Source organism: Aphelocoma coerulescens, chromosome 2 (assembly GCF_041296385.1).
Source record: "Aphelocoma coerulescens isolate FSJ_1873_10779 chromosome 2, UR_Acoe_1.0, whole genome shotgun sequence".
NCBI classification, from domain to species: Eukaryota; Metazoa; Chordata; class Aves; order Passeriformes; family Corvidae; genus Aphelocoma; species Aphelocoma coerulescens.
In genome coordinates this window covers 69,189,829-69,215,400 of record NC_091015.1, presented here as the reverse complement: position 1 = coordinate 69,215,400, position 25,572 = coordinate 69,189,829, and the positions used below count along the sequence as shown (strand labels likewise).

The window sequence follows — 25,572 nt, the reverse complement described above, 5'->3', positions numbered from 1 at the left end:
GCGGGGCCGAGCGGAGCTGCCCGCCGACCTCCCGGGCGCTCTGTCAGTCAGGGCATCGCCGTCCCCGCACGGCAGCCTCTGCGGGAGCGGCGGGAGGCTCCGCCTCCGCCCGATCGGGAGCAGCCTGATAAAGGCAGGTGCGGGCGAGCAGCGGGACCCCAGCTCGAAGCATCTGCTTGTGCACGGAGCCCCTGACCCGCCCTTTGCCACCCCGCGCAAGGCAGCTCCTGGGGCAGCCGGTGCGGGACGGGACGGGACAGGAGGGGACCCTCCCGTGGCCGGCCGCGAGCGCCGCTGTCCCGCCGTCCTCAGCCGTCGGCCGCGTCTCTGCGAAGGGACAAGGACCTCGCCCCCAAAGGACCTCCGAAGAGGCGGGATCTCTCCGGGAAGGGGAAGCAGGATTTTGTTGTGTGGCTTGAAGATGAGGCAGGTATCTGGAGTGGCGTTCCTCCTGGGGCTGATGGCTCTCCCAGCGGCGCTGGGACAGAGAAGCTCGGAAAGCCCTAGAAATAGCAGCCAAAGCTTTGCCATCGTCTCTTTCAAATGGGATCACGTCAAGGAGCCGTATATCATTGCACTCTGGATACTTGTGGCCAGCTTGGCCAAAATCGGTGAGTCCGGAGTTACATATTAATACATGTCCTCTCCCTTTCCCTTCTCCCTTGCCCTCTCCCATCCAACGTAAATGAAGAAAGCTTATCATAGGTCCGCTGACCCGTTTTTAGGGGGTTTACTGTACTCTGTCCTGATTTCATAATACTGCCCTACACGGTGCTTAGCAGTGTGATTTTCCCCAGCCTCGAGGGGTTACCTAGTTCATTTTCACCGCCAGTGACTGTGGCTTCTGCATCTGACTTCTTGTAAATCCTTGCAATTCCTTGAGACCTTGTATTCCTGTTGCTCCCAGGAAAAACTTTTTTTGCAAAAGTGAAACAGAAATCGGGCTTTATTGCTTGCACAATACCTATTCCAGTTTATGATATGCTTTTCTCCTGATTATGATTGTTAGCTGTATCAGCTGGTAACATCAAAAATAAACACTGAAAACTACACATATGAACTCAGCGTTTTCTGCTTTGATGTGCATTGCTGAATTAGTGAAAGAGCATAGTTCATAGAGAAAGGTAACGTATTATCAGACCATCTGATGTAGCTGAAAAAAATACAAGCTTTAGAGCACCCATAATTTTCTTCAATAAGTGAAGTGGAATAAGTGAAAAGCCAGGACTTAGCCTAACTTCAGTGTAGTTTAAATGAATTTATACAAATGCTCCAACTCTTGTGTTCTGAACTTTGTGACTTTTCCAAAAGCAATCTTGTATCAATAATGCAGTTTGCTGAACTAGAAAAGTCACTGTTTAATTGGAATGTATTTTACCTGATTGATGGTATTACTTTCAGACCTTTTTCCTTTGGATCTAAAAACAGATGTTCAGTTTGGCTGACACTGTAAATGCCATTTTCATTTTCAATAAATCTTTTCTATAATCAGTCTCATCTCAGAAGATCAGCCAAAAATCCTACTAAAGACTTTCTTGAACTTGTACTGTTAATACTAATTTGGTATACCAGAATCACATTTCATGGATTTTTCATGACACAGAGAATGAAAGATGTAAAAAGGTGTACTTAGGTATATTCTGTCTAGCACGTAAGATAAGCATTGTGAGACTTGTCTCCAAACCCAAATAAAGCATTTCAAAAATGAGTAGTATGTTATAAGTAGGGGTGATATTGTACATCATTTTCCAGCAATGTTTGCATCTTCGGTTTTACTTGATTACCCATAGATACATAACTAAATACCTTTATCTGAACCTGTTTGATTCTACCATGCAAATAGTTTGTCTTCAGACAGTTGCTGCATCACCTAGATTACATAACAGACAATTATGTTTTAATTTACTTTTATTGATGAGTTTTAGCAATTAGAAAGCTGGGGAAACCATATACAGGAAAAAACTGACAACACTGAGTACCTATAAAATTGTGCTGAATAAACTAATAAACAGGCTGCTTGTTTGAACCTTCTTCTTGAGATACTCTTCTAAGGAAGTATAGTTATTAAGGCCTTGTGCTATTCAGGTTTTGCTGTTCTGTACATGTGGCACAGCTGTACAGTGTAATATTAGTGGTGCACAACCATATCTTTTTATGTCCAAAACCCAATGAACCTAAGAACAGGACAGTTAGATTGTACTATATTTCAATTGCAATGGCCTGGATTGAGATTAGTTGAGATTAAGATGATCCATTTTACCATGAAGTCCTTGATATAAACTCTTGATAAAGCACTTATTGTCAGGAGCTGAGTGATGCTGATTCTGTTTTTAAATTCTTTGTACTTCTTTCACAGCTGCACAGAGCATGTCACTTATTAGTAGATCACACCTATCATTAGCTCCATCGCTTTTCTTCCCTAAAGCTCTCAAGCTTTGTTCTTTTCTCTCTTTACATTTATATTTGTGATCCCATACTACTCTGGATATGGTTTCTGAAGAACCAATGGATAACTGCTGTATTCCCCTGAGAGCCTATGAATGCCTCTGCTTTTCCCACCAGTCACAAATAACACACAGAAAAGCAAGAATGTACACTCACTGTTCAACAGCTTCTTAAAGAAGAAATCATGAAGGTGTTCATATAAGTCTGTGAGAAATGGAACTGAAAAAAATAGCTTTTGAGGCCTCTGCCTGCCTTGGTGTGTCAAGGGTTCTGGAAAGTAGGTCAGAAATTGATGAGATTTTGAATTGCAGAAGCCCTATGCTGGATCAGAGAAGGTTTGCATATTCAAAAAGCAGACAGAAAAGAATTGAGAAAAAAAAAATAGAACATCTGTCCTAGGGTTTCTTTACTACCTGAAGGAGGGCAATTGTAGTGGAGTCAAAACACTGGTTTTGCTGTGGGTTTTCCAGCAGGGGAGGAGCTGTTCTTATACATTCAAGCTCACTTCTCCATGGCTACAGGAATTGGGAGAGTTATTTTACTGATGGACGATAGACAAGTGAGTCAGCAGAAAGTGTTCTAGGAATTGCAGTTGGTATCTGGGCATAAATGTGTATGAGAATACTTTGCTTTCTCTTGAATTAGAATTGCCTTACTGGTTTGGTGTTTATTTGGGTTTTTGTTATTTTTGGGGTTTTTTTTAGATTTGTTTTGTTACAATTGTGTGGAAGTTCGTGTTTTTTGTAAAAAACAAGTTTTAGTTCATGATGTTACATGACGGGGGAAGCATTTTTGTATTAAGAGATTTTTGCAGGCTTTCTGGGGCTTGATGTTCATGTCATGTACAAGGTACTCTGCAACATAAACTATTGTATGTTAAATCTCGTAAGTATCCCAAATACATGAAGAAGTGCCTAGTGTTTTGGGCTTTTGGAGAAGGAAACTGCTCTTTTAGTTTAGTCTAGTTTTTGGTCAACTCTAATTATTGCTACAAATGAAACTCTGGAAGAAGAGTTTTCATGCAGTTGGCTTTCATGCATTATAGAAAATAAAAAGTTTGTGCCTTCTATGAAACTTCTGATTCATCTTGGTCTACGGTTCTACATATTCTAATTGATTTGATTTGACTCTCTTAATCTGAAATATTTCAGCTCTTCGTTCTTCCACTTCAAATGGAACATTCTTAAGGTTCACAATGTTCCACTTTGGCTAATGATCTTTATTTCCTCTTTTGATAGGCTCTCTTATCTCTACAGAGGAGTATCCTTGTGGGATAGGGCCAATAAACTACTTACATGTGTAAATCTAAGCCAGAAAAGCATCTTATCTACACGAAGAAGGTACATGAGGTACAGCTGAGAACCCTCCTAGTGGACTTAGATGTACACTTCCTGGTATCTCAGTATATCCAGATGAAATAAGCAATACGACTGAAAAAGAATAACCTCCAAATGCATACATGTGTGCATTTATAGCTACAGACAGTACAGACATTTCCTACTGTAGCCCTGTGGGTAAAGGATGTGCCATTTTTAAACAACATGCTTATACAATATAGTTCTGGTTTAAGATGAAAAACACTTGTACACTGACCAGACTTTCACATGCTTTCTAAGTTCACTTGGCCATGTGCTCTCCTTCTTCTTTATATGTCTTTCACAGAACAGATATTGAAAATAACCTTTGAATAAACAGATGCCTAGAAGATACAAACAATAACTTGGCAGTAAAGCCTCTACAGAAAGAGGTAAAAGTAGGTGGAAAATCAGAAAACTTTGGAACCAAGTAGAAGAAGGAAAGGAATAATGAGCTCAGAAGCTAAAAATGGCTAAGAGATGAAATATTTTAATGCTGAACATTGTATGCCATTTTTTGAGGGTATTTCTCAGGCCATGTCAATTGCAAAAAAAAAAAAACAGAGAAAAAATGCTTTCCACTTGGGGGATATCCAGTACAGGCTTCTATATGTTTTCAAAATCTTAGGAAACAGAGAGGGATTTTATTTATATCTTCATTGGAGGTTATGTTGGGGAAATAATGAAATTCCTTCTTGCAGTTTAAATCCTCTTGTGTACTATAACATATTTATAACATTTTTTCAGCATTTTTACAGAAGGATAGGTAATTGACCCAAAGTAAAAAACGAGCCATACAAAGCAGTGTTTCTGTCTGTCTGGCCCCATGGATTTGCTCAGTGTGTGCAGATAAGCAACTGGAAGAAACAGTAGGAGAGTGAGTGGCTATGAACAAGAATGAGGAAGGGTACACAGCCTTTTCATTATCTGAGTCAAACCTCTTGCCAGCTGTTTTTATTGGTATAGGTTATGCTGAGTCTAAGAATGTCACAAAAGCTCTTTTTTTTTAGTTTTTTATTTATGTGTAGTTGCACACAAATTCTAAAGGCTTTTATATTAGAAATTAAAAAGTGGGAGTGAAATTTGAATCCAGGGCAGCTGGTAAATCTGTCTCAGGAATACCACAATGCTTTGGAGGAGGGGAAGAAGTGATTCAATAACAGTGAGCAAACACTTAGGAGAAGGCTGGTGAAGATACTGTGTCAGATGGACTTGCTGAGTCCATCAGCTTTTGAGACCTCAGGAGGACACGAGCTGCAGAGCACAATGCATCTCTAAGCTTAGGAATATTGGTCCCCACAAACAGTCTAGTTTCTGCATGCCTGGGCTCCTTCACATTGTCTCAAACTACCCTGAGAAAGGAGCTCTTTAGAGTATTTTGTTAACACAAACAATTGCTGTGGAGAATTTTAAGCATGTTAGGGATGGGCTAGGGAATGAACTGTGAAATGCAGGTCTAACCACCCATCTAATTTAGACTCCTGGGGCAATATTTTCTTTGAAGAAATCAATAACTCTCCCTCCAAAGCAAACTGTCAAAACAAAAGCGCATTTGACTCCAAAGTTCCTCCTCCTGGCTCTCTAGCTCCTGGAAAGTGTCAGTTACATAGAAAAACTGATTTAGGGTATTGTTTTAATAAAATAAAAAAGGTGGGACCAGCTCTTCTGTTGGCAATTCTTCAGTAAATGACATCGTTAGGAAGAAATGTTGAAGGATGCTTAGCAGAATTTTACTGGGTGTATTTAACTGAAAATGGAGTCAGAGATTGAAAGGTGACGATATCACCAGATCCTGCAAAGTTTAAACTGTCATGATTGTAGTGCTTGTTAAAAGCTGCTTTCATTAGCAAGTGATAATATGGAAAAAGTCTTTGCATTGTGACTTAGGACGTCTGGACTTGGCTATCTTCCCCCATGTCCTGACAAAGATAAGAAGGGAAAACTGCATCTTTTACCTTTATTGTGAAGTCAGTAGAAGCTGAAACAGGTTAGCACACTTAGAACAGAGGCACACGCATTTCCTCCCCGGATATGCATAGAAACACTATAAAACTGTGCTGGCAACTGTTATATATCTGCAGTGTCTTCATCTTTGTAAGGTGCTGTATTTCCTTTTGCAAAGTTCTGTTTAGAATACCTGTGAGCTAGGAATGTTAAGTACTGTAAAATCTCTGTCTTCTAAAGAATTACCTTTTGTATCTAACATTTTATATGTTTTAGGCAGCTGAAAAGAACATTTCCAACATAGAATAATAGCTTTGCATTCCAATCGTGGGAACAACTGTGTGAGCCATATTTTTATTAAATTTATCATCTATAAGTGACTGCCTATTCCCACATTTTATTTCCATTTTACTCTTGTGCCTTACTCATCCTTTTCCTGTACTTCCTGTCTCCCTGTAACCCACATCTATGTTCTTCCCCCTCCCCCTCCGAGTCTTGCAAGTCTCAAGTCTTAATTATTTAGAGCAGGGAAGAAGATATCAGGATAGTATAATTTGACAAGATTCAGATTACATCCCCTGACGAATAGCAAATGTACAATGGCAACTTGTGTGAATTACATAAGAAAACAATGGCATTTTGAGAATGGCTCTGAATTGAATACAGTTCAGGCATGCATACCTAAGAAAGGATCTCTGCCATCAATTACTTTCAGGCACCTGTGTGCAAAGTGCTCGGCGTTCTCTGCAGAACAATGGAATCCTTTTAATATTGTAGTCTTAGGATTGTTGAAACCATTGATTTACTGTCTTCAGAGCTAAAGCCATTTATTACCAAGAGTGATCTACAAACCCCCGAAGCGACTGTAAATCTCTCATGTGGTAATGCAGCAGACCACAGCCCCGCTAGAAATAAGGGCAAGCAGAAAACCCTTTCAGGTGTACCGAGGTTCTACAAGTGAAAGGCTTTGGAGGTCCCCCTTTGTTTTTGTGGACCTTTGTGTATTAGAGGCGCTTAGCAAGGAAGCTGGTATTGGAAATCCTGAAGTATTACTTTGTTTGACACGTACAACCAAAAGCCCATAAAAAATCAATAGTTTTACCACAAGTTTGCTTTAAGAAATGTCTGGAATCCAACTAAAAGGCTTCTTCCCCCGGTACTTACCACCGTTTTAATTGCTCTGAATTAAAGGGGTAATGGATTACTGAGTTCTTCTGTATCTTTCGTATGGCTCGCTCTATTCCAAGATGTTGAGTCCAAAGTCATAGAAGAATATTTCTTATCTAAGTATTCTTTTGTTTTTTCGGGGAAATGACTGATTTTTCTCCTCTTTCTGCAGTAGTGCAGTTAAACTAATGGCCTGAAGAACTAGAGGCTTTAATTGTTATTCAGTTTGTTGACAAGTGGCAACCATTTAAAACTACAGACCATTAAAACAGTCTTGGTAAACCACACAGCGTGGTGGGTTGGCTGTGTTGCAATATTTTGTTTCCTTTTGTAAAGCAATTTGCAGAGTAATTACCCCTTTGGAAGGAGTGACTTGATACCCAATTGGCTGCTATGTAAAGCACTGTAAAGTCATAAATACTGAAAGTACAGGCTGACAAGGAAGATCTGACCAAGATGGAATGCAAGACATCAAGTGGAAACACTTTTAATTAAGGCACGAATACTTAATGTTCATTCGTGGAAGAAGAAAACTGGAAGGTATTCTGAAAGGCCTGCACAATAACAGGGGTTTTAAGTAGATGGATCTGGAGAGTTTTCTCCTTCCAATAACTGAAAATAGAAGCAGTAATTCTGGATTCACTAAAATGTACTTAGGAGAGAAGTTTTGCTTTTCTCTATTTGCTTTTCTCTATTGAAAGAAAAAAGTGCCTTGATTTTTGTCAAAGCCAAATGTTACAATGGCAGTAGTCACACACCAGGGAAGAAAATCTCAGTGTAGATTGTAGACTGATTTTCAAAAACATGTGGCTATGATTCTTTCTGCTTCAATTACACATACAAAATGGGAAAAAAAGTTTAAACTAGAAGCTTTATGGATTCAGCCAGTTTCATAAGTTGAGCTTTGAGGAAAATATTAAATATTAAGAAACCAGTAAATGTCTTGAGACAGTAAGATTTCACAATGAAAATCTCCCAGGTGCAAACAGATTGTAAACTGATGAAGAGACTTTCTAGCTCCTTTATTAAAATTAATATTGTCACATTGGTTTGGTGATATAATAATATTCCAGGGACTAGGTGATATCAGTTGGTATAAGATGGCTTTATGTTAATGTTATGTTAATATTGATACACTAACAGTTTTACTGGAGGTAGAGTTATGTGATCATACATAAAACTAAATATCAGTGTAGTATGGAGATACTACAGTCCTCCTACTCTAGTGAAATATCAAAACTGGTGAATATTTAGATGTAGTTTTTCAGTCCTTGGCAGCTTAGATATATGTTTAGGAAATTAAGTTAATAAATGTTATTTAGTGGTTTAAGTGGTCAAATATTCATTCCAGAACGACTGAAGCAGTCTTTGAATGCTTACTCTTCTGTCTATCAATAGTCTAGAGTTTGAATTAAATAACCAGATTTTCTACTGAAATTGTTCTGGCCCTAAGCTATTCCATCCTATTTAGTTCTGGGAATGAATTTGGGACAGTAGTGAACTGGGGAAAAGTGTTGGATACTGGGTCTCCTATAGAGTTCACAGAATCACAGACAGGTTGAGGTTGGAAGGTGCAAACATCTGGTCCTATGCTCCAGCTCACCCAGAGTGGCCTACAGCTCATTGCCCAGGATCATGTCTAGACCACTTTTGATTATTTTCAAGGATGAAGACTCCACAATCCTTCTCCGCAACCTGTGCCAGTGTCTGGCCACCCTCACACCTCTGCCAGGCTCCTCTCCAGCTGGGTGGCCCCCTGCATATACTGGTGTGGGGTGTTCCTCATCAGGTGCAGAACATTGCACTTCTCTTTGCCAAACTTTACAAGGCTCCTGTCACCTCATTTCTCCAGCCTGTCAAGGTCCCTCTGGATAACAGCCCAACCCACGGGCCTATCAGCCACTCCTCCCAAATTTGTGTCATCAGCCAACTCTCTGCCCCATCATTCAGATCATTAATGAAGATGTTACACAGGACTGGGCTCTGTACAGATCCCTCGTGTTCACCTCTAGTTACCAGCCTCCAGCTATACTTTGCACCACTGATCACCACCCTCAGGTTCTGCCCATTCCTCCAGTTTTCAATCCACCCCATTGTCTGTCCATCCAGCCCCTACAGCAACAGCCTGAGGCTGTTCTGGGAGGCAGCATCAAAGGCCTTATTGACGGCTCATTAGAAACTCGTCAGACACTGCTCTCCCCTCATCTTCCAGGTGCATCAGTTCATTGTAGAATGTTATCAGGTTAGTCAAGCGCTTTCATGTAGAGAACCATGCAGACTAGTCCTGAGGAATTTCTTGTCCTTCATGTGTTTGTTTACAGAATTAGTTGCTCTACCAATTAGACCTGCAGATCCTTGGATTAGCAGTGGTCATACATGGATGGACCTTTATCTACATCTTACTTGGTAAAAGAAAGCAACATTTCTCTATGCAGTTGGTATACTTTGGTTAGCTGGTACAAAATTGCACACTACAGAGGAGAGAAGAATACATGGTGGCTGTATAGTGGCCACAATGGTCACGCCATCATGAATTAAAGAAAGGAATGACAAGGTACCAGCATAAAGTTTATCTCTCCTCTAAGTTAGGCACTTTCTGATCAGAGTGGCTTCAATTTTCTGTTATGAATGACTTTCACTCATATGTCACTCACCCTTCTGCCTTCTCTTAGCTGATACAGTGTGAGTTTCACCTCTTATTTTAGCCAAAGCTTTCTCCAGGATGAACTGATATTCTACTCAGTAGTATTACTTGATGGGATTATGCAATGAGATCTGTTAACTGCTAGTACCAAACTCAAGCAGCAGCTAAATGAGTCAGCAGGAACATATAGTGTACCTTATTTCCTACAAATCTTTCTCCTGCGCACAAGCTGTATGCCAGAAAAGCACATGTCTGTGGTTCTTCTCTGTACGATGCAGCTATTACTTCTGCATCTTCCACTTGCAACACTGGCACTTTGCAACCTCAGCTCAGTTTGTCCATTTTAAATGGGATTTTTCTCAAGAAGACTGCCTTTGTCCTCCAAAAAAAAGAACCCTAAAGTTACGGCCAAAATGCTCTTCCATTCCTTCCCCAAATGATATTCATTTGTCTGTGAAAACTCTGACTCTGAATAGAGGACATTTCAGCTATTGAACTGGTATTTTGTCAAGAAACATTATTGAATTGTAGATAAAGATATTTTGAATTCAGTTACTTGCTCAGATTAGCTGCCATGGACGATCATTAGTAGAGGATAGTGCATTATTTTCTAAGTAGAACTATTGCTTAAATGCTGTGTTTATTCTCATGTTTCTCCATTGCTTCACTTGCTACCATAGAAGCCACATAGAAAAGCAATCACAGATAACTTTATCGGCAAACAACTAATTTAAGTTGCATGCACAATCTTTCTGGTGTAACAAGCTGAGTAGGATAGTTTACATCTAAAAAAATGAACACTTTTGAATTGAGAAGTACCCTGATCAATAATGAAAAAAATAGGATAAAAGGTGTGAGGAGAAGGGAGGGATGGAAGTTACAGATGAGGGATGCTATTATGTAAGCATAAAAACGTTGGAATTAGATTGTGAAAGTACCCGGAAAAGAGCAGAAAGAATCTCCATATTTAGATTCAAAGCCTAACAAATATATAAATGTAGTAATTAAATTCTCAATTTCTGTTGCTTTGTTATCACAAAGAAGATAAGCATTTGAGTATCATTAAAGGTTTTCATTAAAATATCTTCTATTAATGGAAAGGATTTTGTCATAAACTACTGCCTGACAGATTCTATCAAGATGTCTGTTAATCATAATGTCTTACTTGAGTTAACAGTGTAAGATTTTTGGGGCTTTGCTCTGTAGAGCTTCGGGAGGATTGCTTTTTATCTTGGGAAATCTGTCCTCAGGAGGACTTATGCAGTAGCTCTACATGCTGTCCTGCGGAGTACAGTGTATCTGCTGTACAGGCAGCATTTCTTAGACAAGATGAATAGGCAGCATCAATTTTTTCAGCTCAGTGTTATGCTAAGTATTCCTTCAAATGAGGGAGCCACCCGTTTATCCGCTCCCAGTGATTCTATAAATCTTCTGGGCTATTTGAAGTTGGATCTGCCAATTGCTGCATGGAGCAAAGTCTTCTGATTCAAGGCAAGAATAAAAGACAGGTTAGTAGCTCACTCAGGCCAGATATCTAATTGTAGCATCTATAACAGAGCCTGAAACTTGTAGCAGTGAAAACTTACATTGCTTATGAAGTAGAAGTGTCTGGAAAAAGAGTGCTAGTTTTGTTACTTTGTCCTTGACAAAATTCAGGGAAAAAGTCAACACTCCTTCAAAATTTTTATTAGAAATAAAGGCATTGAAGTCAGTGAAAAATAAAATTTTGTAATTCTCCTTCTCCCTTCCCTGCTCAAGTTAATTCAATCAATTTGATTGAGTCTGATCTGAGGGTGAGCTTATCACAATTTACACGAGCTTAAATAAAAAGGGCTGTCACATTTACCATGGACTTAAGGAGAGCAGCAATTCCTTAGTACATAATACATTAATCTTATTTGAACCTTATATTCCCTAGCCTTTCTGTAAACAGAAGTACATCTTGTTTTCATGTCTTGAATACTTGTACTGAAGAAAATGGTAATTAAAGGAAAAGCTAAAGCTTTTTTGAGCCAAAATGATTGCTTTCAGGCACTCAATAAAGCATCTTAATTCCTCAGCATTTCTTAAGGAATACAGCATAGCTGACCTTACTAAAAACCGTAATTTTTAACGCATGTTCACTTGAGTAATGCTGTTTGGTGTCTTAAAGTATGAGGATGTAAAAACAGCAGGAGGAAGTATGAAGTTTCCTTCTGTTTATTGTGATTTATGAGTAAAGATTAAAAGCAATTAAAAGTCCAAGATAAACCTGCCACTGCGATTGGAAATTCATCTTGTGTGTGGGTACTCAAGCACTTGTGTCAGGAAAGACCTATACAAATGTAACGGGGAATGGTCTAGTATTTTCCTCTTGCTGCCTGGTGTAGTGTGTGTTGTCTGTTGCATTTTGGAGGACCTCAATGTGTTGAAAGTCAGTAGAATCTTGCCTTTATGCCCTCATGTGATAAATGCTTTCTGATTACAGGGGGCAAAGTAGTACTACAGCCAATGGTAGGGTTTCTGCTGTAGTGCCTAAAACACAGAGGCCTGGATCCAGCCAGGACAGGGTTAATTTTCACAGTAGCCAGGAGGGGCATGACTAGGAGGTGATTCTATACCCCTCATGTCATTTTCTGGGGAGAGCGGGAGGGTTTCCACTTTGGGTTGAGTTGTGAGTCAGAGGGAGGGTTGGGGTATTGCCAGGGGTTTTCTGTGTGGGGTGGGCAATATCATGCGAATCAGTCATCTTTTTTCTTGTACTGCTCTGTCATTAACATTGTTCCTTGTCTTATTTTATTGTTGCTTCCAGTAAATTATTCTTATCTCAATCTGTGCTCTTTCCCTTTTGTGCCTCCAAGTGTCCTCTCCAGCTTGTCACAAGGGGAAGGACTGGGGAGCAGGAGAGCCAGCAAGTGGCAGCATGGTTTGGAGAGTCTCAGTGGGAGCACTAAACTGGGGAGCATCACTCCTAAACCATGACATATGGTATCTTTACCTGGGGTTAAAAACAGTTTGGTAAAGCTGTTCCCATATGTAGGGAACTGCTTATTAGTTAATGATATGATAGAAACGTAGATAAATCATCACATGGATGCAGCTGCTGAAAAACTAAACACTCAAAACAGAAATGAAAATAGTAATAGATATATCATATGCTTACATATACTCACTGTATATCATATGCTTACTTACACGCATGTAAGAACATGGCAGAAAGTGGAAACTCCATAAATTTAAGAAAAATTCAGCTGAAAATTGCCTTCTGTCTCAACATTTGTTCATCTCTTTTTGCCTTCAAATCAGGTCTAACAGTATATTTGGGTGCACAATTTCAAGAGATGATTGGCAAAAACCAATATTAGAAGAAAATTATGAATTTTGGATCTTCATAACACTTCCTAGTTCAGAACAAAAGCAGGACTAACCCACTAGCATTTTTTATTTTATAGCCGGTATGAAGCAGTGTTGCTTCAGGTAGGTCTTATAATATATCTGAGTAAATAATATAATTTCCTTTACTGGATGTGTCTTGTCCATGTGTGCTCACACCCCAGAAAGTCAATCCCATCCTGGGCTGCTTCAAAAGCAGCACTGCCAGCAGGTCAAAGTAGGGTGATTCTCCCTCTCTGCTCTGCCCTGGTGAGAGCCCACCTGGAGCACTGTGTCCAGCTCTGGGGTCCTCAGCACAGGAAGGACAGGCATCTGTTGGAGCAGGTCCAGAGGAGGCCACCTAGATGACCAGAAGATTGGAGCATCTCTTTTATTCAGATAGGCTGAGAGCATTCAGGTTGTTCAGCTGGAGAAGAGAAGACTCTGGGGAGACCTCATTGTTGCCTTTCAGTATTTAAAAGGTGCCTATAACAAAGATGAGGACAGACTTTTTAGCATGGCCTGCTGGGATAGGACAAGGACTAATGGTTGTAAACTAAAAAATTCAGGCTATATAGAAGGAAGAAATTTTTTAAGATAAGGGTTCTGAAACACTTGAACAGGTTGCCCAGGGAGGTGATAGATGCCCAGTCTCTGGAAATATTTAAAGCTGGGTTGGATGGGTCTTTGAGCAATCTGGTCTAGTTGAAGATGTCCCTGCTCATTGCAGGGGGATTGGGCTAGATGACCTTTAAAGGTGCCTTCAAACTCAGACTACTTTAGGATTCTGCTGAAGTTTAATTCTCATGTATGTGGTAATAGAAGTCAAAAAGAGGCACTGCTGTGGGTAGTTTAGTATTATATGATCCATACTTAATTCTTACTGCTCCCAAAGTTTAATTTCTGCACAGACAATTTTAGGAATATATGCAAAATCTTTTTCCCATGTTGGAAGGGATCTGACAATATGACACATATTCTTATACAAAGAAAAGAATCCTATGTTATGATTTTGTACTATATATCATCGAATAGAATCATGGTTAGTCTATGTATGCAACATTCTGGGATGTTTTTTACTTAGGAAGGGATTTGTATCTGGTTTCTACCTTTCTTTTTTCTTGAAATAAACAGCCGTCTCAAGTACCCAAAATGTTTTCATTGTGAGCTGAGCTTCAAACAGAGCTTTAGCCAGTTGTTTTGTTCCCTTCCTTTTTATTTCTCCACTGTGGAAAATAATGTTAAACTAATCTCCTTGTGAACTTCCTTTTGCACACTATCTGTTCTCATTTTGTCTGTGCATGAGCTACAAAACACAAATGCATAACTGAAAAAACCTGCTGTCTTACCATTTTCCTACTGCATTTCAAAACATCACAGCTATTTTCCTTGTACTACATTTTGCTGTATAAGGACACTAATTAAACCACAGTTCTTCCTGCTGTTGCCATCATGTACATCCTCTCAAATGAGATAATGAAAGTATGAGAGTTAACATGTTACTTAATTGGAGAAGCTGTAGGGACAAAAATCAAAAGCCATGCTAAAGCACATTGAATGATAGCAGTATCTCAGAGCCATTTGCAGGAAAAATTGAGAGTGATATAAACTAAAGTGCACCTTGCTCTTCTTAAGTCTAAGGGAAAATAAATCACTTGGATTTTTGAACAAATTTACTTTCTTATGGGCAGGAATGAATGCATTCAGTAACAAAGCATGTCGTGTCTTCTGTTTTCTGTTGCCTAACCCAGAAACTCACAGGCTTGATTGATGAAAAAGGTGTTTTCTTAATAGACAGAGTACTCTGTAACTATTGTAACATGAGAATAGTTGCCTCTTTCTTTCCCATGTATCACCTTGCTCACTTCCTTACCATATTCTTTCTGACTAGCACTACTAATGTTAAAAGATCTGCTCTGTCATGAAGTAAATTCCATAATGTATTCTGCATAATAGTATATGGAGAAAGAGGTAAGTGACAACTGATGTCAAGAGCATTCTTAAAGACAAAAGGTTTTTTACTTGCTTCTTCATTTTCTGACAAAGCTCCGGGATCATAAACCATTCACTGAGATGCTTCCACAGCGCCATAAAATTAGAGAACCATGGAGTCATAGAACAGTTTGGGTTGGAAGGAATCTTAAAGATCATCTTGTCCCAAACCTCCTGCATGGGCAAATACATCTTCCACTAGACCGGGTTACCCACAGCCTCATCTAGTCTGGTCTTGAATATCTCTAGGTATAGGGAGTCCACAACCTCTCTGGACAACCTGTTCCAGTGCTTCACTACCCTTATAGTAAAGAATTTCTTCCTAATATCTACCCTCCTTCGGCTTAAGGCCATTTTCCCCTTGTCTTCTCACTATGTGTCCATGGGAAAAGTTCCTCTTCAGCCTTTTTGTAGTCCCCCTTCAGGTACTGGAAGGCACTATAAGGTCTCCCCGGAGCCTTGTTTTCTCCAGGCTGAACAACTCCAACTCCCATTCTGTCTTCAGAATGTGATCAACTTAGTTGCCTCCTCTGGACCTGTTCCAACAAGTCCATGCCTTTCCTCTGCTGGGGACCCCAGAGCTGGATGCAGAACTCCAGGTGGGGTCTCACCAGAGCAGAGTGGAGGGGCAGAATGTCCTCCCTCGCCCTGCTGCCCATGCTGCTTTAGATGCAGCCTGAGATACAAGTGAAATTCTGGGCTGTGAGCACACACTGCTGAATTGTGTTGAGCTTAGGAAAAGACTTCATCTGTTGACATTCTGGACACCTTATGTCAATAGGGTGTGTTTCTCTTAAAACTATTTCTAACTTTTCAGTTAAAAATCTCACCTAGAAAATCTGAGATGACCAAATTTCCAGTACATATAAACAATATATTTGAGTTTTTGAAATTACGTGCAAGAGTTGTAATCCACCATAAAACTCTTCTCTTATTAGGCGCTGAAGACTCTCTCCTCCAATATATGACTGGAAAAACTTTGAAGATTTTCAGGAGGTGCAGTAGTATTTACTTCCAATGGAAAATAGCCTGGCATATTTTGTTAATTCTCTCAAATTAAGTTAATTTTCAGTTTTAAGCAAGAGCTACTTGACAAATGTGTGTTTGTATGGTTGGGTTTTTTTTTTGTTTGTGGGCATCACTAGTGAATTCAAATACCCTAATGCTTATTTAATTTACTGCTGTAATCAGGAATACTTCCACTGTAATTCCATGCTATTCCAGTTGTATTAATTAAAATCTTACCAGGGTGGAATGTAAGGGGCAGGAAGCAAGCCAGTCTGCCAGTGCTTGAAAAAAAGTACTTTCTACCCCATGACTTGGAGCAGCCTACATAGCTATTTGCTGTAGCCCTTAGGGTTTAATTATGTCCCTTATGCCCTTCCTAACAGCAACAATCCTTACTATGCCTTGTTGGAAGCAGTACAGGGGAAGAAGAGAAAGTCCCTATCGTGTAAGGACATTTTCAGAGTTTCAGCCTACGATTGGTACTCATCAAATTACTTCTTCCTTATCTTCTATTTCTTCATGTACAGTAGACCTCAACCAGGGAGAACTGGTTCTGTTTTTTATTCAGGCTTTGGTAATTCCTTACACAATTTATCATACAACAGAACAACTGCTTCCATATGTTACTAGTAACCCATTTCCTTGCAGTTTTTTATCTGTATGAGCAAATGCCAAAACATTCCCATGGGGGTGTCTTTGTTTCAATTAATTTATCATATTAAAATGGAGGTTGAAAGGAAAAAAGTTTTAAAACTCAGTGTGAAACTCTGTTCCATGCATTTCTTTATTTAATCCATGTTACTGGAAAATAGTTTGGTACTTCAAAAATAAAAAAATGCTTTCCCTATCTGTTAATAAATTTCAGTGAATCTTTGAAGACAGTTGTAAAGCTGGAGCAGTTGCAATATATTGCAACTTAATTTTAATACCTTTACACAGCAAGTGAAGCAGTTTTATGATTCTTTTACTGTCCTGTTTTATATCCTCTACTATACTTCAAGGTGTTTCTAATGTGTACTTTGCTCTCATTTTGAAATATTATTTTTGACTGTTCCCATTTTTCTTTCAGTGCCGTTCAGTTCCATAAGGGCCAAATGCTACCACACTTGCACTGCAGTGGGACTGCTCCTTCAAAAAAGAACTATTTGGCATAATTATGATAAACTGTGCCTGACTGTTTAAACTTCATTATGTTCTAAGTGCTTATAGAGGTAATAGTTGCTTACTCACACACTTCTTTGAATTTGACTTGGGGCTATCTTATTATGTTATGACCTATCAGCTGGGAACCTTGACCTGTATGTTGGTTACATTTTTAATTGCTAACATATTTTGTTAATTGTTCACCTACAGAGAACAGCTACCTAAAATCTCCTCCTTAATGAGCTCATTACAATGCTGTAAGCTTTGTAAATGGTGACCATTACATATGTGACAAATAAAGAAAGCTTTCTTGAGCTGGATTAAACCAAACTCAAACCAGTCCTTCCATATGAAGGACTTTTGTGCCTTGCTTGGGAAAAATATGTCCAAGATTAAGTATAAATAATATTAATAGTCATGCTATTGTAGTATATTTTAAGGCAGTACCAAGATCCAATACCAAAAGTGGCTTTTACCTCTTGTTGTACAATATACGTATATTATATATCTGAGTTTCTTCAGATATAAAATAACTCCATGTTTTTTTTCAATAAATCTCTCAAATTTTGGGTAAAAGCATAAGGTACTGATTAATAAAATAATTTCATGTTTGTCTAAGGATTACTGATGGAAGAAATCCTTAAAATCTCTCTCTCTAAAGAGATTTTTGCCCATTGTATATAAACAATTCAAAAGGGCAACATCAATTCACACCACTAGTTCTGTTGTTACAAGGTCCACAGAACAGAATCCAAAGGACTACAGAATATGGTATCAGTCCCCTGACCAGGAAAAAAAGAACTGAACACACTTTGTTGATAAAGATTAGAAAGGCAAATATAGGTAATAATGATCAGCTTCAGTTCTGATGAGTCCGCCCAAACACTTCCTGGACAGACTAGAAATGCAGCTCCCTAATGCTTGGAATCCTTGCTTCAACTGAACCACTCATAGAACACAATGGAAGACTTTTTTCTTTGATTTAAGCCTAAACTCATCTGCAAATAAGACAGGGTAAAACAGTTTCTGTGTGGATAAGGAAAAGATGATATAAAAATGAAACTATAAGTATGAAACTATAAGAAGATTATTTTTCAGTCACAGGAAGTCACTAGGGTTTAGTTTTTGGACTGGTGTTATGCAGGGCTTTTGGTTTTTCTCTTTTTTGATTTATCACTGCACAAAGAGGTGGGCTATCCTACTGAAGGTTTCTAATGACACATTTCTGCAGCCATTACCAGTATTCATGTAGGTCTGGCTATTGTACCTTGAGGACTAGGGGAAAGGGATGTAATACATTAATACCAAGGGCAGTTTCACTCAGAGGCCATGACATGAATGGACATGAGAATGGGAAGAGAGGTAGATCTGTGCAAAGTGAATACAGGGTGACTGTGAGTCACCAGCGTGATAATGAATCCGGGACGTAGCTGAACTATAGATCGTGATAGGAAATGATTAATGCTGTTGGACACGCTTCTACTATGACTCATGCAGAATGCAGTCTATACTTCTGATGGCTCTGAGTCCACAAAGGTGAACTCAGATTGAAATAGACAGAGCTGAAGACTGAAAAGAAGCAGTTTACTTTAAAAAACAGAGACAAGCAATAAAAAGATGGTATGTTTTCCTCTCTGCTTATATAACAGGACATGAAGGAATTAATATTAGGGCAAACTAGCCATTTAAGAAAATTGATATCACTCTCGCAAAGGAAATTGGATATAAAATAGCTGTGAAAAAGTTCAGGTTAGAAATCAGAATGAAGTCTCTAACTGTGATGAGGGCTGGTGACGTTCCTTCACATAGACTTAACTGGAGCAATAATCCTCTGAAATGAGGATCATTAAATATGATGGTGTGATAATGAAGGTCTGGATACACAACAAAATAGCCCTTCTAGTACTTATGGTTCTTGATGAGAATTCCTAGATATTCTGTGCAGGCTACATAAGCAGCTGTAATTGGTTGAAAGGTGTGCCTACAGCTATGCAGGCAAGAAATGCTGTGTTTGCGTAAGTAGGAAACTCAGGAAGTTAAGTCATGAAAGAGATCTTAACAAAGAGATCCAGTACAACCGAGGTCAATGCACAAGGATGCAAAACTGGTGCATCTGTGAAAATAATAAAAATTACAAGGATAGAGCAGAAAATGAAAGACCTAAGAGTATAAAGAAATCAAGTACGGCATGTGCAGGAAGTTTATCAGGGAACTAGTAGGTGGGCATAACTGTTGAGAAGTAAAGGGAGCCATATTAAAAGAGAATTATAAACAAGTAAAACTTCATTAAACAGGAAATTGTATCAAAAACCTTATCTTAGTAAAGAGTGGAGTAAGTAGAAATTAGACTTATCAGCAAAACTTCTGGAGAAATTTGAAATTAAAGTGGTAGAAGTATAAATAAATTTTCCCAATAAACAGAAGATAAGGTGACTGTAGAGTTGAAGAGAACAACTTATAAAAAAAACCCAGCATGATTAAAAAGGGAAACACTAATGGTCATTATTGTTAAGCAATTTTCTAAAATGTTGCAATGGGGAAGTTTGCTAAGGATTTTGTATTGTCCTTTTTATAAGAAAAATTCAATGTTAGTCTGGACTAGGTGATGCCAGACTGGGACTGATACTGGGAATGACAGTATCATGAGAGGACCACGGCACACACCAGAGGAAGCCAATTAATCTCAGTGATTATATGAGACTCTTGGTAAACCAAGAGTGAGAAGTGATTTTAAAACAGTGACTGCTCAGCTGCTTTTTAGATGTCAGGGCTGCTACTTACACAGCTTAATGGGAAAAAAATCTCCAAACAATCGAATCTAATCTACATTAGTCTTTTCAAGGAGTTTGCAGATGAAAAAAACCAACAACCAAACAGGGGAAAAATAATAGAAAATACAACATTGTCTCTATCTCTACACACAGTTCCACACACTATGAATGCTGCAATCTCTTGCAGGGGCTTGTGTAGGTCATAAGCATTTCTGCAGCACTGCTGCTTCTTTCCTGGTATGGCAGATGCAGCTGTTTAGTCTGAGCTGTGACTGACTACCCGGCTGCAACTGAAGTGTGGGGCTGTGGAGCAAGAGGGTGGCCAGGGATCCATTGTCTTTTAGCCATGGGAGAAGCAAAATGATCCTTTCTTGAAAATGCATGCTCTGTATTATATTTTAGAGGGTTTGGCCATGTCTTAGGTAGACCAACATGATAGCAGTGGATCAGGACTTTCCAGTGTCTTTTGAACTACATTACTGACCAGCTACAGTCAATTTAGGCCACAAACTGGTATTTGACTATACTTTGAGTATTATACAGGCAAGATAAAGCTGATGTTTTCCTGGGTATGCTATTGGAATGTATTTTTTTTTTAAAATAATAACATGTATTTGCAGAAGGCACCACTGAAAATATTGCAGACAGGGTAGAACTAAACAGTTTTTTAATTGAATTCCTTTATAATGCTAAGGAGAACATGAACAGGTAGATAAGATACAAAAATTTCAAGCTTGCCAGTCAATGTCCAACAACTGGAAGATATTTAGAGGAAAGAGTTCCCTTTGGGCAGAATATTCTTCTGTGTAATTTATTATGCCTTCTCTTAAGAAGTCTATTTGTTGTGCTATTAAAAAAGCCTGATTGTGTGCTGCCTTGGAGATAAGATACTATTATTTGCACCTCTGAAAAGTAAAGAAGCACAAAAGAGCATGCAGTGTTTGCCCTCACTTTGGTCAATGGCAAGAGTTTTCTTTCACCAGTTACAGGGAATCAAGTCTTGGAGCTCCAATTAGGAACCCATGGCTTGATGAAGTATGATAACTTCAACTTTATAAGTGAAAATAAAAAGCCAAAACTGGAAAATAGACTAATAAGATAATGTCAGTGCATATTTGAACCACTAGTAAAAATGCATATGGGAGACGTCACAAATGCCACTAACCCTGATAGGAGGAGCTTAGAAATGTTTGCAGATTCATATCTATGTTTTCACAGAAACTATGGAAATGAAAAGGCTCATCATCTTTTAATTTTCTAAATTATTTTATGAGTCCTTGGATTTCATCCAAAGATACATGGAAAAAATCCAGCAGAGAATTATTATCGTTATTATAGGTCGATTCTTGATTTCTCTGGGTGAGACGTTGTGTACTGTGCACGTGCGGTAGGTTTTGTGATTGACTGGAACAGTGAACAGCTGCAAAAATAATTTCAGCGTTTTCAGAGACTGGATTTTACACTATCAAAGTTAATGGAAATGTAATTATTCATTTAAAATAGTGTTGAAATAACTGCATAAATCCTGAAAGTTAGCAGTATTTTAAATAGGTAGTTTCAGATTTTTGTTTTTGCAGTGCTGTATTTTCAAAGGCGGTAAATCTATCTTGCATTGTTCATTTCAGCTGGAAGTAATGCAAAAAAATCTAGACCTAAGGTATTAAAATGTTTCCTTTGATAAGAAAAAATCAGTATTGATTAAAAGTAGGTTTTGTTAGAGATAATTTGAAAAAAAAAAGTGGAAACCCTACTTCGGAAAATTTTTTTAGGTGTCTACAAATATTATAACTTGAAAATTAATTGTCCAGTATCTCTTCTTTATTACTTTTAAATTAATTTTTTCTTTCTTTTAACCGGTCTTTCTGTCTTCATTTCTTTGAATAACTGAGAAAAAACATATTCTGTTGAATCACATCTTCCAAAGCAGTCATGATGGTCTTGGAAAGCAAGAAATAATTCACTGAATGCTGCAAATTCCACTGAAGGATTTAATCTAAGTTACTGCATTTTTACAAGGCCATAAACCCCAACTTCTTAAAGTATCTTTCATTCTTTGAGTCAAAGAAAGTGCTTCCAGCTGCCACATCATAGTTGCTAATTTGTTTTGTCGTTCTCATCAGATAGATTAAATGCCACAGTCCCTTTTCCTGGATCTCAAAGGAAGCATCTGAAAAAAATCACAGGATGTTTATACTGTGCAACTGTTTCTTAATATTGTAGAAAGCTTCTAATTCAGTGATGCTCAGCTTGAATTTAAACCCAGTTTACCTGGTAGCCAGTGCAACCCACTTTCAAACCAGGTGTAACATGTACTGGAAGGGAGGCGTATATTAAACTTTTTCTCTAATACTGTTTCTAGACTTAGGTAGATGAATTCCAAATGTTAAATGTTAAAATGTTAAATAATAATTTGATAAATAATGTTGATAAAATTTATAGATCACAAAATTGCCCTGTGCACAGTTACTTCTTTTATGCCATGAAGTGTCTGCAGGTATTCTTCCTTTACTCTTTCTGTCTCTTCTTTAAAATATATTAATGTACTTTTCCTTATTAACAGCAGTGAAAGTAGACAGTTTCATCTCTGGGTCCATCACAGAGTAGTTTATCTGAGAAGCACTTCATGTTATCTTTCCTGATAGTTGAAATTTCTTTCACATCAGAATCAAACTAAACTTCTTGTCCATTAGGAGTTTACAAACCTTGCTGGATTGTATTCTGCTCCTCAGTCAGGTGAAACACCTAGTCATGCTAGACATTTAGATGTGATTAAAGCTTCCAATTCTACTTTGTCATGGGGGCACAATTCATTTTGTAGAACAGTTTTTGGATCTCTTTTAGACAAGTAAAGGTAAACTTTAGGAAATGGAAGTGCTATCATTATGTGAATTTGTAATACTGTCATAATATATTGGGGACATTACTTCAGAATAATGAACTGTAAAAATAAACATTAAGGAGTGAATTTGGAATTAATCTATCTCTATCAATTTCCACAAATATAATTACTCATAATGCACAATCTTGATAAAATATATTTTATACACATAGCCAGAAAAAAAAATTTCAATCAGTGTAGGTGCAAATATGAACTCAAACATTAATCTAAGTTCCAATTTCATCTCTGTCCAAAGCTGTTTCATTGAACTTCATCAGTTGTGGTGTTTTCCTTTTGCATATGTCTATGTTTATAGACATATTTCTGTTAATCATATGGCATTCTATCTGCCTGAAGAGTTAGCTAGGCAGTAATCTTAAAACAAGTACAGTCTGGTTTTCAGATTTTGCTTGGGCCAAATATAAAAATGAAAAGAGGCTTCTCTAGAGCCCATTCATGCAATAACTTTCCTGTCCATGGCCTGCATCCTTAAACTAACAGAGTAGAAGAATTTATTGCTGATAGTATTAAAATCTGGTACAGATAATCAGTGGGTTGGAGTTAAAGGGGACAGAGACAGATAAAACAGAACTGATTCACTGGGAGAATGAGACTTTTAAGAGGAGACAATGTTATAACCAAAATCAGATTGATTTCCCAGCATTCAAAACTGGTTATGATTGTAAAGGGGATAATTCTACAGAATATTAATTTTTAGCTGGACATTGTTTTTTTTCCAAATGCCTAGTTCTGAAAAGTCTTCACAGGTTTATTTTAAATTTTTAACTTCTTGTAGTCATGGCTTATCTGCTAACATAAGAGTAGGAAAAACAGACTTTGGTTGGTAAGACTAGCTCAGCAACATTCATTTTTAGGGATAAGGAGCTAATCCCTTCTCTGTGAGGTGATAAATTAGTTGATAATTCACTGACTGGAAATTCAAGGAATCAAGAATGACTAGTAGGAAAGACTTTTGAGAAGCTAAATGCCAGAATTTGTACACATGGAATAGTAGCTAGTTTATTTATCTTAATTTAATTTCCTCTCTCTTCTTCTTTTTTAATGCAAGCCCAAGGGATTTTATAACAAAGAGAGGAAACTAACTGAGAAAACCCAGAGTGTTTGTTTTTGTGAAGTGTTATTCATCTCTTGATTACATGACACAGATGACATAGAAAACTGCCGTGGTTTAGTCAGCTTCACTGAATGCAGTTTGTTTTCATGTCTGATTGCTTTTGTATTAATCTCACGTTTTAGCTGTGTTCTAACATGTTTTCAAGCCTTGTCTGCAAACACTCAGGAACGTCTACATTCATGCTCATTACTGGCATAGAGGCTATGGTCACTTTTCCTTTCATGTTTTCTATTCTGATGAGACCATGAAGGTTCTGTAGCTTAAGGAACCACATTATTGTGGGGCTGCTGTAATGATGGATGGGGCTTCTAACATTGTCTGTGTAGATGCAGCCAAGGCAAAAGCTGACAGTTCAGGAGTGGGGCCCTTAAAACACTCTAAAAGGTAACTAGTAAATGTTTGACTAGGACAAATACTTGGATGGGAAGAAAAACAATGGTCTTTCAGTAAACTAACCGGGTCTAAGATCTCTTCATGGTCATAGAAAATATTCTTCCACTATGGCTTAAGAGTCTGGAATTCTTAATGAACCCATCAGTTCTTGTCCAAGCTAGTTTTGAGCTAAATTGTGTTGGTATTGTAACAGCTTCAACACAGCTGATGTTCAAACCAGGAGAAACTTGGTGGCTTTTACTAAAATTTTCTTCCTGAAGTGAAACTCACGTTTTCAACACAAAGCTGTGCAAGTAAAGGCACAAGTATTGGGTCAGTTTCACAAAGTACCAGGGTTCAGGCCATCTGGGACACATCATTACTTAAGATAAACTGAAGGACAAGCTCACAGAAATCCCAAGAAAGTCAGTTAAACCACCCATGCTTACTTATTATCAAACACTTCTGCCTCTTCCTCCTATTTTTTGTTCCATCTTTCTTTGTAGACTTGATTTCTCTCTGTTCTTCTCTCTGTTTTTTTATTTTCTTTTATCTGATACCTAACAAATGCACTATAAATATAGGTTGCCACACGTATTTGCAGTCTTAGTTGTGTTTCTGTCACTCTGAACAGTCTGTTTTTTCAGTCTGGTTGTGCCATCTCTCTGTCTCTTTAGATTCACTCATGGTACTCAGTAATTTTCCCTCCTTCTAATTATTGGCTAGTTTAATAGTTTGACCACACCATACCATTACATGTTTTGCTATGATAGATACCATATACAGTTTGTCTTTAATAACAGATTTTACAGATCATTGTAACATACAAATTTTATGGTGCCTTATACAAAAGAAAGCAGCCTGTTGCAGAACCATTCTCCACAAACACATATTTGAAAGAACCACTAAAGCCTCCATTCCTTCAGAAAGCCTCTGAATTGTGAGAAATCCTTATTAGGGATTTTTTGAAGGAAAGGCTCAAAAGGGATCTCCCATGATATAAGCTTCATTCTGTTCCTGCTGCAGGCTACATTATCAGAATATTCTTCATAAATTTAAAAAGAGTTGTCTTGAGACTAGTTCTTCTTTCAGCATCCTTCTCACATTTTCCAATAAGCCTGTTAGTAAACTGATTATTTTTAAAGACAATTATTAGGAGGCTGGATGTGTATTTTTAGATACCGAAATAAACCATAATGTTATACATTTCCAGGACTTCCCCCATTTCTTTTCAGTCTTGCACTTAGTGCTTTGCACAGAACACCACCTTTTCCTAAATAGAACTTGTTAAGAGAAGATAATCCAAGGAAGGATATAAATGTCATGGAATATTGGCTTCACGTAAGTTAAAACATGCTGGATAAAAT

General features: G+C 38.2%; 1 protein-coding gene across 1 annotated transcript in view; it reads left to right on the top strand.

The window, feature by feature from the left end:
- Nucleotides 1–202: 202 nt before the first annotated feature.
- SLC9A3 (solute carrier family 9 member A3) overlaps nucleotides 203–25,572 on the top strand; it is a 50,927-nt gene continuing 25,557 nt past the window's right edge. The window contains exon 1 of the mRNA XM_069007913.1: nucleotides 203–611. Coding sequence (XP_068864014.1) covers nucleotides 422–611 — 190 coding nt within the window. The 5' untranslated portion in view covers nucleotides 203–421. The remainder of the gene's footprint in view (nucleotides 612–25,572) is intronic.